This window comes from Cupressus sempervirens, chromosome 1 (assembly GCF_028749045.1).
Source record: "Cupressus sempervirens isolate cs-2001-9-10 chromosome 1, ASM2874904v1, whole genome shotgun sequence".
NCBI classification, from domain to species: domain Eukaryota; kingdom Viridiplantae; phylum Streptophyta; class Pinopsida; order Cupressales; family Cupressaceae; genus Cupressus; species Cupressus sempervirens.
This window is the reverse complement of record NC_143118.1, coordinates 580,058,121-580,076,647: the sequence shown is the minus strand read 5'-3', so window position 1 is coordinate 580,076,647 and position 18,527 is coordinate 580,058,121. Positions and strand designations below refer to the sequence as shown.

Genomic DNA, 18,527 nt, shown 5'->3' with positions numbered 1-18,527 from the left:
AGAGCTTTTAGATGATAGTTGAGTTTCTCATTACCTCATCCCTTTGTCACATTGTTGGACTCGATGATAACGGTAATTGGCTCCTTCATCGATGGGTAGGACTCCTAACAAAATGATGAGGTAGAGTGATGATGGGAGACACAACTATCAATGAATCAATGCTCATGGGAGATAGTACAACCACTAATGAATTAGTGCTAGTATGAGGCACAACCTATATGGTAAGCGATAAAATGTTAGAATTGTAGAGTGGCATTAGGGATTCCAAATAGAGTAAAAAATCAAAAGAAATGTATTACAACTTGAGTTGGATCTCTTGTGCTAGCACGACTCACAGCCACTGATGAATTAGTGTTGGTATGAGATACAACATGTATGGTAAGAGATAAAATGTTAGAATTATAGAGTGGCATTAGGGATTCCAAATAGAGTAAAAAGAAATGTATTGCAGCCTAAGTTAGATCTCTCATGCTAGTAGGAGACACAACCATTGATGAATCAGTGTTGGCATGAGGCACAACCAATATGGTAAGCGATAAAATGTTAGAATTAAAGAGTGGCATTAAGGATTCCAAATGGAGTTAAAAAGACAAAAACGTATTGCAGCCTGAGCTGGATCTCTCGTGCTAGCAAGAGGCACAACCACTTAAGAATCAATGCTGGTATGAGGCACAACTTATATGGTAAATGATAAAATGTTAGAATTGTAGAGTAGGCATTAGGGATTTCTATCACACACAAGAAATCCAAATTGATATCACAAGAGAGCTTCAACTAATAATCTACATGCATACATCTAGCCTCTGTTGTGTTTGACCCCATCTTTGATGCTCAGGACTCCTAACCAAATAAAATGGGAAAGGATTTGCATGAATTCTCAAAGAGTGTTGTAATAGCTAAAAGATAAATAACACATGTTAATAAGCCAAATTGTTGATAATTACTATAAAATTTGAAGAAAAAAAATGTACTCATTTGTAAATGCAATCGTTTCATATGTATATAGAAAAAATGTATACTATAACCTAAAATTATTGAGAAGGAAAATATAAAAGTTCACCTCTTCAATTTCCTCAACATTGGTAATCTCAGGTGCATTCATCAACTCTACAAAACTCGATTGTTTCTACAAATATTAAACAAACAAGTCAATGCATATTTCACAATACTGAATACATTTATATACACTCATTCATAATAAATTTCAAAATATGAACTTGACTTGTATTTAATATGGTTTTTGTTTGGGTGTTCTTACTAATTTCATCCCTTTCCTCCAGACTTTAAGTTATGCGGAGTGCCCTAAAGCATAAATAAATATAACATATGAGGAATCAATAAGAAAAATCATGAGTTCAACTCAAATTGTAAATTCGATAGGTGTGCAAGCTATGATACCGCATGGTTGTCAAGGCCAAAGTTAATGGAAGAAAGTGTAGCATCATCAACTTGAGAAATTTTAGTCCCTAACAAGCCCTATAAAATATAAAAGAGTATTGTCATATATATGAGATAATGTCGTAAATGACAAGAAGGCATAATAACAAGAAGAAGATCATAGGAGGGCAAGAAGACACAAGAAGGACTTGAAGGAAGAGATTAGAAGGATTGTTGAAAGATAGGAAATTTTGGGGCCTAAAAAGGCTACAAGGCCTAAGGAAGGAAAAGAGAGACACAAATGAACTTTTGGCATCTTGTCAAGAAATAAAAGTGTAAATTCATGATCTCCACACTCCTGCAAGACACCCAATGTGATATGGAGGTTCTTCGATGGCAATGAGTATACCGAAGATGTAGTTGTGAGGTTCATTAGATGGGGTTTGGGTAATGCTAGGAGCAAGAGATGTGGACGTGGATTGGATGAATTTGGTGAGTGGGAGGGTTTCATTGATGGTAGGAGATGGAAGAGGATTTATAAGAGGGGCTTAAATAATGGTAGAAAATGGAGGAAGATCTATAAGTGGGTTGCATGAAAGAGGGATGATAGTTATGGGACATTGAAGAGGAATGATGGGTGCGAGAGATGGAAAGATTTTAGTGTACTAGAAACTTCACATTATGTAATTAGAGGACATGACTCTTCAACTTAACTTGGACATCAATATTCTATTGGCTTCCTTGTAAAACTTCTTCAAGACTAGGTGTTTGTTGTAAAACAACGAAGAAACAACATTTAGGGAACTTTGTGGTGTTAGTGTCATACCAATTATGAAACAATATTTCAAGGCCAATGTATTATTGTACTTTTAAGAATATTTTAAAAACTTTATGAAGAGTGTTCTTTCTCCTAGCCTCGCACCTCTAGAAAAACTAGTACTCTGTGTTGTTCTTGTACCATTTGATGCACCCTGCATTGCATATTGTTCACATGTCAATGTCGAGTGCTCTATAAAATTTAAAAATATATACTTTTACGATATTTAGGTGATTAAATAATATCATGTCAAAACTCAAACAAAAAAACAAACATGTGTCTCATCTCCACCGAAGACCATCATCATCAAATCATCTATGAGTGTGAAATCCCCACCTCCGTATGACTAACAAGTCTAGCCACAATGTACACATGGATAAGATAACACTCCATCTTGAGATGCCTCGTTGTCCATCCCATCACACATTCATTGACAACTAAAACTAAAACAAGATTGTAATGATATGTGTGATGATGATACATGTGGCACAAGCAAGGATGACACTAATGGTGCAAGTGACACAACTGAGGATGACATTGGTGGTGCAAGTGATGCCGATGGTGTTGTCATAGGCTATGATGACCCTAAAGGCACATCTGATGATGGTTGAGGTGGCATAGGTGATGATGTTGGAGCTATCGCAGGCTATGATGACCCTAGAGGTACATCTAATGATGGTTGTGGTGTCATAGGTGAAGGAAAACCACCTAACTGTGAGTCATGTTCAATGATGACATCTGTCAATGATGTAGCTACATGAAGACTTTGTAAATCAATAGAATCCTTTACAATTGTTGGGAGCACAACATGAGGCATGGTTTTTTGTGCTGTGTTTATCCTCTCATGTTGTGGTATAACCCTATGAGCCCCAAGTCTATCATGTGCATAGCCTCTCCCTCTACCCTGGAACTCACAGATGTCAAAGTAATTTGGCTTCTTGCCAAGGATGAACTCATGCTATAACTTTCTCAAAAAAAATAGAGGCACCTCATAATTATTACATGGTGGTAGGTCAAATACCATATACCACCTATCCCAAAAACATGATCTCATCCTAGTATTAGTGCACCAACAAATAGGAAAAGTTTTAATTATGTGTAATAGGGAGTTGTCAGATATAGGATCAGTGAAAAGAGCACATATAGTATCTTTCTTTATGTCCTTATCTTTTACTTGCTGATATGCTAATCCATCAGCACAAGATGCACGATGCCTATCCCTCCATAAACCCCATTCTGTAACCTCCCTAGACACCTCATTCGCATTTTGGGCCATTGTTCAAGTGTATTAGCTAGGGTTGAGTGGTCAGAAAGTGTAGATGACCACAACCTAATGACCATTTGGGTAATCTGAGCACTACATTGTGTAAGGTGGTTTATGAGGTCCTCTTGTATAGTATTTAAATGATGTAATGGTATGCACGGAGGGTTTATAGGCGGCGGTAGTTGTCAAACGAGAACATTGAGTGGAAGGTTATGTAGTTGTGTCACTACGGGTGGAGGATTTTGTGTCTATGTCACAATGGGTGGAGTATTTTGTGATTGTGTTGTAATGCCTTGCTAAGAATCCCAAAAGAAATTAACCTATTATGTTACTAAGTTTGCTAAACATTTTTTTACTAAGAGTTTCTTAAACAAGGTTTTCAAATTTGATTTCATTCATAGACGTTATTGATAATGAAGAACCACAAATTTATCAACAAGGTTTTCAACCAAAACTATTTCTGAAAAAATATCCATAAACAAACATGGAGAAGACAAAGGAAATTCGAAGGGAAATTATTGTGATAATCTCAACAAAGATCCTACATTGATCTAATGCTACCTAGATGAATACTCATAAGTTGTAAGAATTTTCGTCTTCTCGAAAGCCCTCGTTCTCAAAATTTGCTCCTCCAAACCTATGTAAAGAAATGAACTCTAATCTCCTAATAAAGAATTTCTCAATCTAAGATTTCAATTTTACGAACATGCAAAAGCCTCTCCTTTTTATTATTTTCGTTAATTTAATTCTTTGTGCATACTTTTTGCATTTTAATTAAAATAAAGTTTATTTAATTTTTTCTCACTTTCTTTTTATTAAATAATAAGACATATTTAGAAAGTATATTTATTAATTTAACCAATAATAATATTTAGAGTTCATTATCAAAATAAGACTTCTAAATTAATTATCATTAAATTAAACAAATATAATTACACCAAATTTGGACTTTTAATTAAATCTTTGAATTTATTTCTTATATTTAATTAATTTCTCTATATTATGTTGTATTGTACTTGATTATCTGGAGATCTTATGAGATGTTGTATTTAATCATAATGCATATTCTTTGAGCTTTTCATACCCTATGACTTGTATAGTGAATGATTATGCATTTTGGTTATGCCATGTAGCATCTTATGTAATTGTATATTTATTTTTTGGATTCGTACTTATGGTTATTCTATGATGTAGATTTTGTTATGTATTAGATTTAGTATTAATAAAAATTTATGTATATGATTCAACGTAATGGAACCCTTAAGAGATGTAATCTTTTTTATGGATTGCTGATGTATATATATGAGTTATTCCTTCCTCTATAATGTCTCTTGTTTTTATAATCCTTTTTTTAATGTTTGGCAAACTTAGTGAAACTTTAGGTTAATTTCTTTTGGGTTCCCTGGTAGGGTGGTACATTTGGTATCAAAGCCCGAGTTTCTACATTGGGAGCTCTAGGTATATTGGAACGCCACTAGATGACAACTAGTTAACTGAAATGAAACTTAAACAACTATATGTATCTATTACAACTTGAATGATTTGAACTTCAGACTTGATTAACTGAACATAGTAGACTTCCTATGTGTCTCTGTTGCCTTTAGGTTTACATGTTATTTGTGTCTTGGTATCTTTTGAGATAGATTGCTATAAGGTTTTCCTTGACCTAGATGTTGGTTATGACTTTTGGATTGGTATTTGTATGGGACTTGAGATAATCTCCTTAGCACGGTGGGAGTGGACCATTTAGGTTCCGTGAGGTCGAGTGGTAGTGTTTCTTATACCATTGAGATCTAACAGTTGAATGTCGTTGCTGAATGTACTTGTGTAGTTGTTCCTTTCATTATGATCTTCTTCTTTTTTGTTGGTTGGTTATATTTTGTTGTACTGTACTTGATTATTTAGAGATCTTATCAGATGTTATATTTCTTCAATATCTAGAACATGCCTGTAGGCTTATCCCAACTTCAAATGATCCCTTACAAAGTTAACTAGATCATATTGAGGCCTGAGTACCTCATAATCTAACAAATTAATTTTTCTCTCAAGATCTTTACCAAAATTTGGGCATATGATCTAGAGGCACATGAATACAACCAACCACTATGGGGAAGGGAATCCTAACAACCTTCTTCACATTAGAATACAACGTGTTCACTTCAAGGATCTATTGACACAACTTGACTAGAACCACCTTGTCTTTTGGATATCTAGGTAACCTCTTACGAAATTCAGCATAAGCTCCTATTCACAAATAGGAGAAACTCAAAAACTGGATGAATGAGCATCTGAATTGGCTTATAATCTCTTTCAGGGAATCATTGCAATTCTCGGCATAGCCTCATTGTGAAGGTGTCATTGATAGCTACATAATCCTCATAACTTCTTTGCAGCCCCATACATTCATAAACTTTGGTGCGCTCATAATAATTTGGGATGTTAGGGAGGTTGGGCCACAAGTGGTGAGTTGCTAGTGCATAGATCAGATAAGAGGACATGTAGAATTGCTTGAATCCGCTAACAGAATTCAACCATGAGGCAAGATCATCATAGATAATTTGTGCCCAGTCGATCTGCATATCCTCAACACATATTGCTTGTACTAGGAAGAAATGGTTGTCGATGAACTCCAAAATCTCCTCTTTTCCTTTCAGTCTGAGGAGGCGTACGAGGATATGCACTATTTCTCTTTTCAAGTTTGTACCAAAAATGGTCTTTGGCATTTTTCTCTTCTTTGAGTGAGCAATCTAGAACCATGTCCTATGTATGTCTTCCCGTCTAAGGGTCTTCTTCTTGTTGAACATGGACATAGAAGACCCGAAATTGACATCACATACTACTCCTTCATGGAGATGTTGAATGTAGACTACACCAGTACCTTGTTGATTGATAAGACAATATACTAGCTAGGAAAAATAATTTGCTTTGTTTCTAGGTTGTATCTTTCAATGCATTCCCTTACAAGCTTAGGTGCATGCATTGCCATAAGAAAACTAACTACTTCAACCAGTCCACTCTCTTTAAGTTTCTGAGTGATTGGGTGAATGGGTTAAGAATTAAATGTTCTATGAAGATCGCCTCAATCATAGAATTTGGAAGGTGTTTGTAAGCTTTTTTAACTCACTCTCTAGGCCAATTAACTTATCGTAACCAAGAGCTCTGACTGCCATTTGTTATGATTGCATAGGATGCAGCTCTCGATAAATAGTCATTTAAATATACTTGAGGAAACCAATTGCATGCAATTCCAATGAAATAGGTATAGGAATTAGAACATTGGTGCCACACGAACGAAATTAAGTTTGACCAATGATTATAATGGCAGGATTTGCAGTTAATTCCATGAACAACTGTTATTTAATCTTTCCATTCATTTGCATGTAAAATCTTAAATTCCTGAAAGCTCTATTACTTTACTTAAAGTAAAGTGATATGACTAAGAATCACTTAATAACACAAATGCTTTAGCTTTATGGAAAGTGCCTTATTTTGCTTCAGAATGTAGAATGCAAATATACTTGATAATGTTAACATATGCAGGAGAGAGAGAGAGAGAGAGAGAGAGAGAGAGAGAGAGAGAGAGAGAGAGAGAGAGAGAGAGAGAGAGAGAGAGAAATTTAGCTTTTCCGCAAAACTCATTTCCTTCTATCGGGAATCGCAGCGCGGGGAGTAATCCTTTTGCTAGCTTGCATGCTTCATTCTTTCACTTTCCACCTAAAGCTTTTAACACTGCATCAATTTTATGATGGGTTCGCATTTTCATCACTAACTTCTCTAGAAGTATCTTTTGAGCTTCTCTGAAGGATATTCATACTTTAGAGTAACTTGACTTTCTATTTTCAAGGCCTTCGGAGATGTGGTCTTTTTCATTGCCTTGGGATGGAAAACTCCTTTCTCAGCCACATTTTGCGGACTGGAGCACAACAACAACACTTCATTCTTAAACTTTAATCTGATGGCATCAATGCTAGATGGTGAGCATGCCTTATTGACTTTGAGCTCGTAAATGGTTCATTCAACATCGTGCTCTCACTATTTGGTCACTGGGACTGAGATTTGGCTCAAGTTTATACAACATCGGAAGTAGAACAAAACAACTTTGCTTCCATGAGTATGTAGCAGAAAACCCATAGGCGTGTGTTCCCTCGTAGCACTTGATTCTACCTCCATGAATTTGAATGAGATTCATTATGGCTTCTATCCATAGCTTCATAGGCCTTTGAGTATGACATAATCATATTCACAACCTATTAATCATTGTCACAGCTTCAGCCTTCGATTACACACTTGATAGAGTTCGCTCAAAGGGAAAAACAATTCAAAAGCTCAAAATCTATGGGACATGGAATATTAGGGCAAGATAGCATATTATGAAATGCGAATAACTTACTTCTCATCGGGAGGACACTAGAACACATCCCAACCATGCCTAAATCACCTAGACCCCATGCACATCGAGAAAACAAGAAAGCTGCTTAGAAAGATTAGGTAAAGGTAATGCAAAGGGAGACACAAAAAACAAATAAAGTAGAGCACCCAGGAAAGATGAGAAATAAGTGACCTAACAGACAATTAGACATCACACTTGGACACACACTCACTTTCATACTAATGACTTCAAGCTTTAAAGGGTAAGACTAGAACTTGGCAACACATTTATGCCTTACAGATTGGGTTGGAGAGTTTTTTTATCATAGTAGTTGATTTGTACAAGAGGTTGTAGGCTTCGTCCCTAGGATAGAATATATGTTTTGTTCAAATTATTCTCAATCTTTGTTGAAAAATCCCAAAGTATTCTCTTTTCCTTCAAGTCATCAACCTAATAGTTGTAGGGGTCTCAACTTGTCAAGGTCATTGGAGAAACCATGTAGATTAAAAATTACCAAGCATGGATTGAGTCGTAGCAATTGATTCAATGTATCCTTGACAACAACATACTCAAACCCTCTAGATGTAAAACTTCACAACAGCATTGTCTTAATGATTTGTCCAACTCATCATAAGCTTCTTCTTTTTTGCATGTGAGGATAGGCAATGAGATAAGCTAGAGACCATTCTATCTCTTTGGATGTGCTATTTTTCATCTTCTTGTTTGCAAATTCAAGAAACCCAAAGCTATCATTTTGAGAGCATTACTTATGTGAAGATCTTTGGGCTACGACGTGGTCCATTATTGTTGTGTTGTGCCTTATAAAACAAGATAGAGTAATTGGTCAGCAACTTGGAGATGGTCTGAAGATCTATCTCTTGAGGTGTACAATGTGGGGCAACTACTCTCTGCAAGCATCGCCAATTTCAAGGTGTGCCCTCCTCTTTTTGGTTTGCACCACATTTTGTTTCTCGATTACCAAATCTTATGTTATTCACTCTTTATATTGACTTGTCTTTAATGGGAATTTAACAAGACAAACCAAATCTACCCTTTCCATAGCCCAAGTGTTTGCAACCTTTGAATTGGTGGCTAAGAAAAATGTTTGGAAATTTCCCAATCTAGGCCGAACATTTATTCCATTGCCTCCATAGATGAAGAGTGTTTTTGAAATTGCAAAAGTCTTTGATTATACAACTATAAATTCTACAAAGTTGTACATCCTACTCGAAGATGTCTTAGCTTTAAGTCCTTGTCATTGCAGCAATTTGCTAATGTATCAGGTTTAGTTACCAAGATTGTATATTTGTGGATGATGCAATTTAAGCATTCCATTGATCATCTAAAAGCTCTAATGTTATGCAAGCAAAGGATTAGCTAGGTTGGATTGTGTAGAGGATCACACAAGAAGAAGGAATATTTTACCACAGGATAGAAAATGCATTATTTGATGTTGTTATTATCCTTTTTGATTGCTCATTGCTAATTGCTTCTAGGGATTTCTTACTAGTACTGCTTAAGATTAGCGGGCAAGGTTCTGGATCTCAGATCATGTTGTCTCAATATGATTTGGAGCACACATATTTTGAGGAAAATTGAATTCCATCAGGCCATGTCTGTAAAAATTCTTCATATGCTACAACATCCTCTCTTTGGGTATGCACCGTAGCATAAATTTAGCTTATTGAAGATATGACAAAATCACATTATAGAGCAACCAAGGATGACACAGTCAGAAACATGCTATGTTACCTAGGGACGCATTTTCGGCAAAAATTAACCCCGTCCCCACATCCCCCCGTCTCGGAAACTCAGAAACTTCCAAAAACCTTTCCCTTAGCTGTCCCACAAAATTAATGTTTCAGTTTTGATAATTTGTTCGATTTCCACTCTCATGTGAACTCTAAAGTTAAATTATTTAACACAAACATTATATGTTAAGGTTCTATAATTTATATAAGTATGCGTTACCCATGTTTTTATATGAATATTTAAAATTTCCCTGTATATTTTATATTTTCCCTACATTTTATATAGCTCTCACATATTCAAAGATCAACAAACCAGGCCTCCACATATTGCTGTTATATCCTATGTTACCTGAGGACATGTTTCCGACAAAAAATGACCCCGTCCCCATGTCCCCCCGTCCCGAAAACTCGGAAACTTCCGGAAACCTTTCCCTTGGCCGTCCCATAAAATTAATGTTTCAGTTTTGATAATTTATTTGATTTCCACTCTCATGTGAACTCTAAAGTTAAATTATTTAACACAAATATTATATATTAAGGTTCTATAATTTATATAAGCATGTGTTACCCATGTTTTTATATGAATATTTAAAATTTCCCTGTATATTTTAAATTTTTCCTACTTTTTATATAGCTGTTTCCACTACCGTCCCGTGCTCTAAGAAAAAAAAATCCATCCTGAAAACCTATTTCCCCGTCCCCCTGTCACGGAAACCTGGGTAACATAGGAAACACGTGAACTCTTAAGTTTCCAAAACCCCCCAGCAAAGTAGCTTCCAGCTTTTAATTATTTTAATTGTAATGTTAAAAATTATGTTATTTTATCTCAAATATTTTTTTTCATTGCTTCAGCCAATGATAAATCGGAAAATTTGTATTTATATATTATAAAAATACATATTAAAAAGTGACTAGTATGTATTTGTAGAAGGAAATTTAATACTTGGTTCTTATTGGTCACTTGACTAGTTAAAAAAGAAATTCGTATCTAAACGATTCCAATAGTTAGCTGCCTGCGGCAGGAACTAAAAATATACTTGAAACCTAAGCAAAATTAACTTGGCACATGAATTCGGAAGTCATCCAAACAACACTGAAAATTATATTAAATTCTTTCCTATATTTTCCTCAAAACTTCAGGTTACCCCTGACCTCAAAAGCAAAGGATAGTTTGGAATTATGAATATGCCAAAAAGTTCTAATCCACATTTTTATGAAAGGAGAGGTCTCCTAAAAGAAAATGCTCTGGTTGAAGAAAGTGGAAAAAAAATAAACTTGATGTCTCGTCACATATATGCTGCGGAGAATCCCATTTACTAATCTACTCTATTTGCTAATCTACTCTTCTATCTATTTGATTTTTTTCAAGCCTTATTTTGATTCATGAAAACTATTCTGGAAATACAAAGCCAACAAGAATATAGAAACACTAGAAACTAATATGTATTGCTAGCAAGGCATAATTGCTTTTTCAAGCCTTATTATGATTCATGAAAACTATTCTGAAAATACAAAGCCAACAAGAATATAGAAACACTAGAAACTAATAATATGTGTTGCTAGCGTGGCATAATTGCTATCGGTTTTAGTATTAGTCAGAACTTTGAAAAGTACAAAAATGTATTTGACATGGCCATATCTTGTGCCTAATCAGGATTGCTGTATACCAGGGTAAAAAGACCCCTTCCAAAACGATGCTGCTATTTCATCCATGAATCCACACAAAAACGAAATATCTTCCTCAGTTATCTTAAGATCATGCCAGAAAAGATGATTTTCATATCACAAATGCATCAACTAATCCAGTCTAATTAAAAGGCCACCTTCATTAAATAGTAGACCGCTTCCCAATGGAAACACCAATGGATCAAACAATTTCTATCTGTATCCTTTGTCGTAAGCATCATGCTTTAAGGCCAACTAGAGTAGATAAAACCTCCAGCTCTGCTCTGTAACTGTTTCAGCAAATATAGCGAGTCAAGAATCTGAGATATGACTGTGTGTGGGTGCTTGTGGTAGTGAACGTATCTTGCTGTCTTGTCACTTAATACCCAGGCATAATTATTATTGGTGTCATCAGGTAAGTAGTGAGATTAGCACCTTAAGACAGAAACAAAAACGAAATATCTTCCTCAGTTATCTTAAGATCATGCCAGAAAAGATGATTTTCATATCACAAATGCATCAACTAATCCAGTCTAATTAAAAGGCCACCTTCATTAAATAGTAGACCGCTTCCCAATGGAAACACCAATGGATCAAACAATTTCTATCTGTATCCTTTATCGTAAGCATCATGCTCTAAGGCCAACTAGAGTAGATAAAACCTCCAGCTCTGCTCTGTAACTGTTTCAGCAAATATAGCGAGTCAAGAATCTGAGATATGACTGTGTGTGGGTGCTTGTGGTAGTGAACGTATCTTGCTGTCTTGTCACTTAATACCCAGGCATAATTATTATTGGTGTCATCAGGTAAGTAGTGAGATTAGCACCTTAAGACAGAAAACTCCTACGAAGATCTAGCCTCCTAACTTGACTTGGCAATGTAATAAAAGGCACAAGTTCCCCTCTTTGATTTTCATATAAGCAAATACACGTGTATGAATCTCTAACTGCACTCTTATTCTAAGAGGCTGTAACAACTGTGCTCTTATTCTAAAAAGCTGTGTCATTAAATTGTTCTCCTATGCTGCTTTGTTTCATATTTACAAACAGTACTAATCAACGAGTCGACCATTCTATATCAGTCTGGAAGAGTGGCAATTGGGGGATCATTATTATCATTCTCAGAAGCTGCAGCAGCTGCAGTGGCTGCGTTGTTCAATCCTCTCCTACGAAGCTCAGTAATAAAACCCTCCAAATCAGGCTGATTGATTGTATATGGAGTATGAGCAGCAGATGGAAATTTCTTGGAGACCACCTCCTCTCTGTACTTTGACAGAGCTTCATTGATAGCGGCTCCTATATTTCCATAATGCTTACAGAATTTGGGAGTAACCTTGAAAGAGAAAACACAGCGTATCAAGATAATATAGGATGAATATATTGACTTTTTTGTTGTAATTTCCTCTTTATCTGTAAGAAAAATTGCCATTATTACAAACATGGATGAGGTAAAATACAAAACAAACTGAACTGATTTTAATGCTCTAGCTTGAATAGGGAGGATATTGCAAACTCACCAGAGCATGATGTGGGTGTTGCATCATCTGCAGCAAATCGTGATACACCAAGACCTGCAAGGAGGAATTCCAACTTTACATATGAGAGTGAATTTGTTGGAACATATTTAAGAAAGGAACATGGTGGAACATATAGGATGTGGCTATCATTCAGTAGGCTTAAAGCCAAACACAATCTAGGTTGTGTGCAATAAACTGATCAATTTCTTAACAGTTTCATTAGCAAGGGTACAGTTGTTCTTCTCAATTCTTCTCATTTCTTGCTCATATCCATTTCCAATGCATTTACCACGCCATTAGCCATATTGTTAACTTTCTGCTTCATGCAGAAACAAAATGGCAAGCTTTGTCTTCTTTGCTTGGGCCTACAAAAAAATTTATTTGATAATAAACAGAGAGAAAATGCTTTTACAAGAAAAATAACCCTAATTAGATATTTAGGGATTTAAATTTGTCTCGCAATGAGAAGGCACATTTATACACATTGAAAGATCATGAAAGTACTGTAGACACCCAAAAATAGACATACCAGTGAGTATGCATTTAATTGACTGATTATTCTACGATCAATTAATGGTTCTTTAATCATTAATTAATCATCTTATTTCCTCTAAAAATTGAATCTTTGCATCACTTAATCATTTCCCATAAATTAATTAAATAATTAAGTTTATTTAATTAACTGCCTTTAATTAGTTAATCTTTATTGATTAATTAAAATCAATTTCTAAAATCCCATAATTTAAGTAATTATCATTAATAATTTAAGTTTGCTAATTTAGTCATCTTCATTAAATTAAATTCCAAATTTAATTTAACTTCTAATCAATTTCATCTTAATTCCTCCCAATTTCCATTCAATTTCAATTTCTATCAATTTCCATTCTATTTCAATTAATTTTATCTTTCTAATTTAATTGAATTTTTAATTCAATTAAATCTGAAAAAATCTGAACAAAAAAAGTTATGAGGAAATATCAATTTAAAAATTAAAAAATCCTCACAATTAAAAAATCACTTTTTCTAAAAATCATACATTCTTTAAAATCAGAAAAAAAAAATTCCATTTTCAATTTTTTGAAACTTTATTTTTCCAAAAATTGAAAACATCTTCAGTTTTTCAGTTAAATGAGAAACTTACCAAAATCTTCTTCAGTCTTATCTCTTCTTATCCGTTGATCTTGATATTCTTTGATTAATCTTGATGGCCCAGTTTAACCAAAAGTTTTAAGCAACCATCATTTCTCTCCCCTCACCACCCACTCCCCCTCTTTCTCAATTCAATATCAAACTTATGTAGGTTTTCAATCAATCGAGTATCAAACCTCTATCAGTTTTTATATCATTTGGAATCATATCTTTTATCACATTTCTTGGAGCTCAGAGTCTAAGTGCTGCCGAAATCACAGCTGAGTGAACATTTCATATGAACAAAGAGAAGCAACAGAGGTTTGAAGGATTTATCGGTTTGCATGCATTCTTTTGATTGTATTTTATTTCTGATAATTACACTTTCATTTCTTTTCCTTGTAGGGTTGAATATATTTGTTAGTTTAGTATTTTGATTTGATCAGCACTACTGATAGTTTGTTTGAGTCTTGCAGATTTTTCCCCTATGACAAGTACACAGTGGGAGCCCATCCTTATATTCTTGAAAGCACATAAGCATGCTTTGTCGAAATAACGTAAGCCAAAATCTGCAGAGAAAATACTCATATGAACATTTAAACAAGGCACCCATCAATAGAGAGGCTTCGACACAATTCCACCTCTACAAATACAAATTTTCAATATCCTATATTTATATTAAAATCTGGAATACTGATGCTAACTGAAAAGCTTTCATTGCACAAAGTCGTAAAAATTTGAAATGTTACATTTTTTGGTTTCTGAAAATTTCTGAAGCACTTCAGAATGCACTTTTTTGAAATTTCACGTATATCTCTAAATTCTTGCCTTGTACCACCAGCCAATTAGCTTACATATTGAAACAGATAAATCATCTTTGCATTATGCTTAGTAAAGTAAATTAGAATATCTAAGTTGTAAGAAAGGTAGGTAAGCTTAACATATCACATATGCACCAGCTAATTCAACAAGAATGGAAATTGAAATAGATAAAGCATGTGAGGTTGCAATAAATTAGGAGATTGAGCATCATCATCTGGTTGTAAAGTTTAATTGATCATTGTTGGTGGAGACTAACTAAATTGTATTTCTTCTTATGTATATCTTTTACTGATAATAATAACTCTTAATTTATGTGTGCATATCTTCCTTATACAATGCTGATGCAGATTTAATTTATTCAATATATTTTTACTGTTCTGATTTCCAGACTAAGATCTATATGCCTTTTTTATTGATATGATCTTGCAGTTTGAAATGCGCACACACACACACACACACACATATCTATGTATGTATTGAAACATGATCACGTAGGGGCATGACCCTATGTGGTCAGGCCTCAATACATATCTATAGTGCTTGAAATAGCACCGCTTCATAACAAACGTCATTACTAACACACCTTGATATGATTTGCAACTCACCCAATACATATCCAACTAAGTTGCTGGTTCGTGTTCGGTTCCAAGTTCGAAGTTCGATAACCGGTTCGCAAGTTTGTCAAAATTTTGAAAAGGGGTTTCGGTTCGTTAGTACAAACACATGTTATTTTATATTTATATATATATACACACACATTTTTATGAAGCATGAGTTAAAATTAGAATGTAGCATAGTAGCATAAACACATTTAAACAACAAAACTTTAAAACAACATAAACAGTTAAACTTGTTATCATAGTGATCATACCATCATATAGTAACAAAGTTCAATCAACTTCAACATCAAAGATTCAAAACATTTAAAATATCAAGTTCAAGTATCATTGTTTCACGTTCATTTTTTAACTACTGGAATGAAAATCTATTAATATTCTTAGTTCTAAGTTCTTCAATCTTCATCTTCTTCTTCATCTTCTTCTTCTCCGGTATTACTTGCGCTAAGGCCAATGGGATTAGCAGAAGAAGCAACAATGGTATTGACATCAAAGTCATCAAAATCATCAATTGTAACCTGAGCAGTGGAAGCATCCAAATCCACAATCTCTGCACCTACATCCCACTTCTTGACCTCCCCTTATTTGTATTCTCGACTCTTGTGCGAAAGAAAGCACAAGTTGTTATGCACAAATACTAGGTTCTCTTTTTTTTTTTATTGCAACCTATTATGCTTCGCCGAGTGGATGAAAGAATAGGTGCTCCAATTTTTAATTGATGCAGAAGAACTAGCAACCTATGAAGACAACATATGGTAAGCAATTAAAAAAGAATTAATTCAATCTTATAAAAAAATTAAAATCACTTTCTAGCCATGATTCTTTTGAAGATAAAGTGAGCTAATTATCTTAAAATAAAACTTACTTGTGATATAACTTTGATTGCAAGGGGTTGCAATATTTGGAATTTTTGGCCATAGAGGTACCACCAACCATGAGCATCCTTCTTGAACTGATGACGAAGAGCATCGTTACTTAGACCTCTAGCATTGACAAACTCTATGAACTCATCAATGATTATATCTCTCATATCATCATCGGGAAATATTATTCTAAATGTTGTCTAGTACCCGTTAGACACTTCCATCTCTCTATATGGTGGCTACCTTCCTAGTAGACTACAATATTGTTAGCTATAGTATTTGGGGGTCAAGGCATAGGCAAGCAAATGTAATGGAGTGGTCATTTTGTTCCATCTGTCAAAAATAATTTTTGCACTTGTTTGAAAAAGGTCTCTTGCAGATCTCGCTCCTCATTTATAACTTGCTTGATCTTCTCAAGCATTAATTCTATGTCATCATAGATCTCTCTAAGGCAAGGCCTATCCATGTCAGTGTACCTAAGCAGACTCATAATGGGTTCAATGATCATAAGGAGATATTCCACACGTTCCCACCATGACTCAGCCAATAGCCTATCCTCTATTTTGTTTGCCCTTTCAATGTTCTTTTGCTTCCATACACCCCAATCGTGGCTGATTACCATACTTTGAAGTGCATCTTTCACTTACACAAGTTGTCTTAAGACGATTATATGTGACACAAAATGGGTCTCAATAACCTATGACATAAATTAGAGCAAAAAACAACTATTAGATACATATTTTAGAAAAGTATACACATTGCACAAGTAGAATATGAAAAATCAGAAATTGTCAAATATAAAAAATTAAATTACTAACTTGAGTTCAAGTTCATTTACCTTCAATAGCTCCAAGTTTGAGTGGTTTCTAAAAAAAGATTGAGCTATGTGGTGATTTGTGACAAACATTTGGATGTCCTCAGCCTCTTCATACATTGTTTTATTCCACTCAATTTGGTTCCCAATCTTTTGTAGCATTAGATTGAGTGAATGGACTGCACAAGGTGTCCAAAAGATATGTTGATATCGTGATTCAACCAACAAACTAGCTGCTCTACAATTATTTGCGTTGCTCGTTATGACTTGGACAACATTTTTTCAACCCACTTGTTCAATGGCCTCAATTAGGATATCAGCAATAAATGACCCATCTTTTACTTTACCGTCACAATCCACCACTTTCGTAAAGATTGTCCCTTAGGGGACACCACGAGGACATTGATCAAGGGACGGTTCCTGGAATCCTTCCGGCCATCTGAAACAATTGTCACCCCTATCTCAACCCATGAGTCCTGTATGGGCTTCAATTGATCTTCAATCTATTGGAACTCTTCATCCAACAAGGTGGTGCACACTTTCCCATAACCGAGGCCACAATACCCTCTTGGAGCTTCGTTGGCACCCCTCAATATGTCCTTCCAAAATGGAGAGCGGACAACATTAAAGGACAACCCATTTGCATACAGGCATCTTCCCACCTTAATGTCAGCAATCTCCTGACTCTTATTTTGAAAAGCAGCTTCTAGTGGTCCCTTTCTTTTGTGTACAAGGGGTACAGATTTAGTGTCAGTGTCCACTGTGGTACAAAAGAAGGGGTGGTCTTGTACTATAACATCTCGGGGGGCTGCATTCCCTTTGCTCTTTTACTTTTACTTTGCCCTACATCCTTCTCTCTCTTCTGTTGCCTCATTCTCTTCAATATATTTTAACACAGTTTCATTTGGTATAGGGGCACCTTTTTTGCCAAGGCATTTCTTGACTCCTCTTCCAGTGTAACCACATAAATGACCTACCACACGATAATAAGAACTATTTCTTTCTACACAAGAACCCCAACATCTTTGACAAAATGCACCACCTCCTAGAAGGGGTTCTATAATGTCTACACACTTCCACAGAGGAGAATCATAGTTGGGTTCCATTCTTTGTTTAGTATTGCCTATTAATGAAGAGGTAGATGCCATTCCTTTCCCTATAGCAAGAAAATAGATACATGTTCATAATTTATATGCAAGAAAATGACAAATTTTGGAAAAATGGAAAAGATCATATGAAGATTGAAAGAGAAATGAAAAAACTAGAACCAAAACAATAGCAAATGGAATAAGATCTTACCTTTTCTAGCCATTACAAGCCTGCAAATGTATATGAATAATGCACAAACACTTGAAGAACACCAACAAATCAATCTTCAAACTCCTTGCACAACTAGATGCTTGTTCAAAAAATTATGTACTCTCCCTTAAGACAAAATAACCTGTTTAGAAACATAAAATGACAATGAAAGGCCACAAAAGCAATTCATAACAACTTTTGGGTTTTATGGACACCAAAAAAACA

The 18,527-nt window shown here is 34.9% G+C and overlaps 1 protein-coding gene across 2 annotated transcripts in view; it reads right to left on the bottom strand.

Annotated features, from left to right (window-relative positions):
- Positions 1 to 11,777: 11,777 nt before the first annotated feature.
- Positions 11,778 to 18,527, bottom strand: part of LOC149578747 (3-methyl-2-oxobutanoate hydroxymethyltransferase 1, mitochondrial-like) — an 83,580-nt gene continuing 76,830 nt past the window's right edge. Inside the window, exons 5-6 of one of the 2 annotated variants that reach the window (XM_089831272.1) lie at positions 12,760 to 12,813; positions 11,778 to 12,652 (exon numbers count right to left, since the gene is read on the bottom strand). In XM_089831272.1, the coding sequence (XP_089687398.1) occupies positions 12,599 to 12,652; positions 12,760 to 12,813 (108 nt within the window). In that variant the 3' untranslated portion in view covers positions 11,778 to 12,598. The remainder of the gene's footprint in view (positions 12,653 to 12,759; positions 12,814 to 18,527) is intronic. The other variant, XM_089831266.1, reaches the window with a different exon arrangement.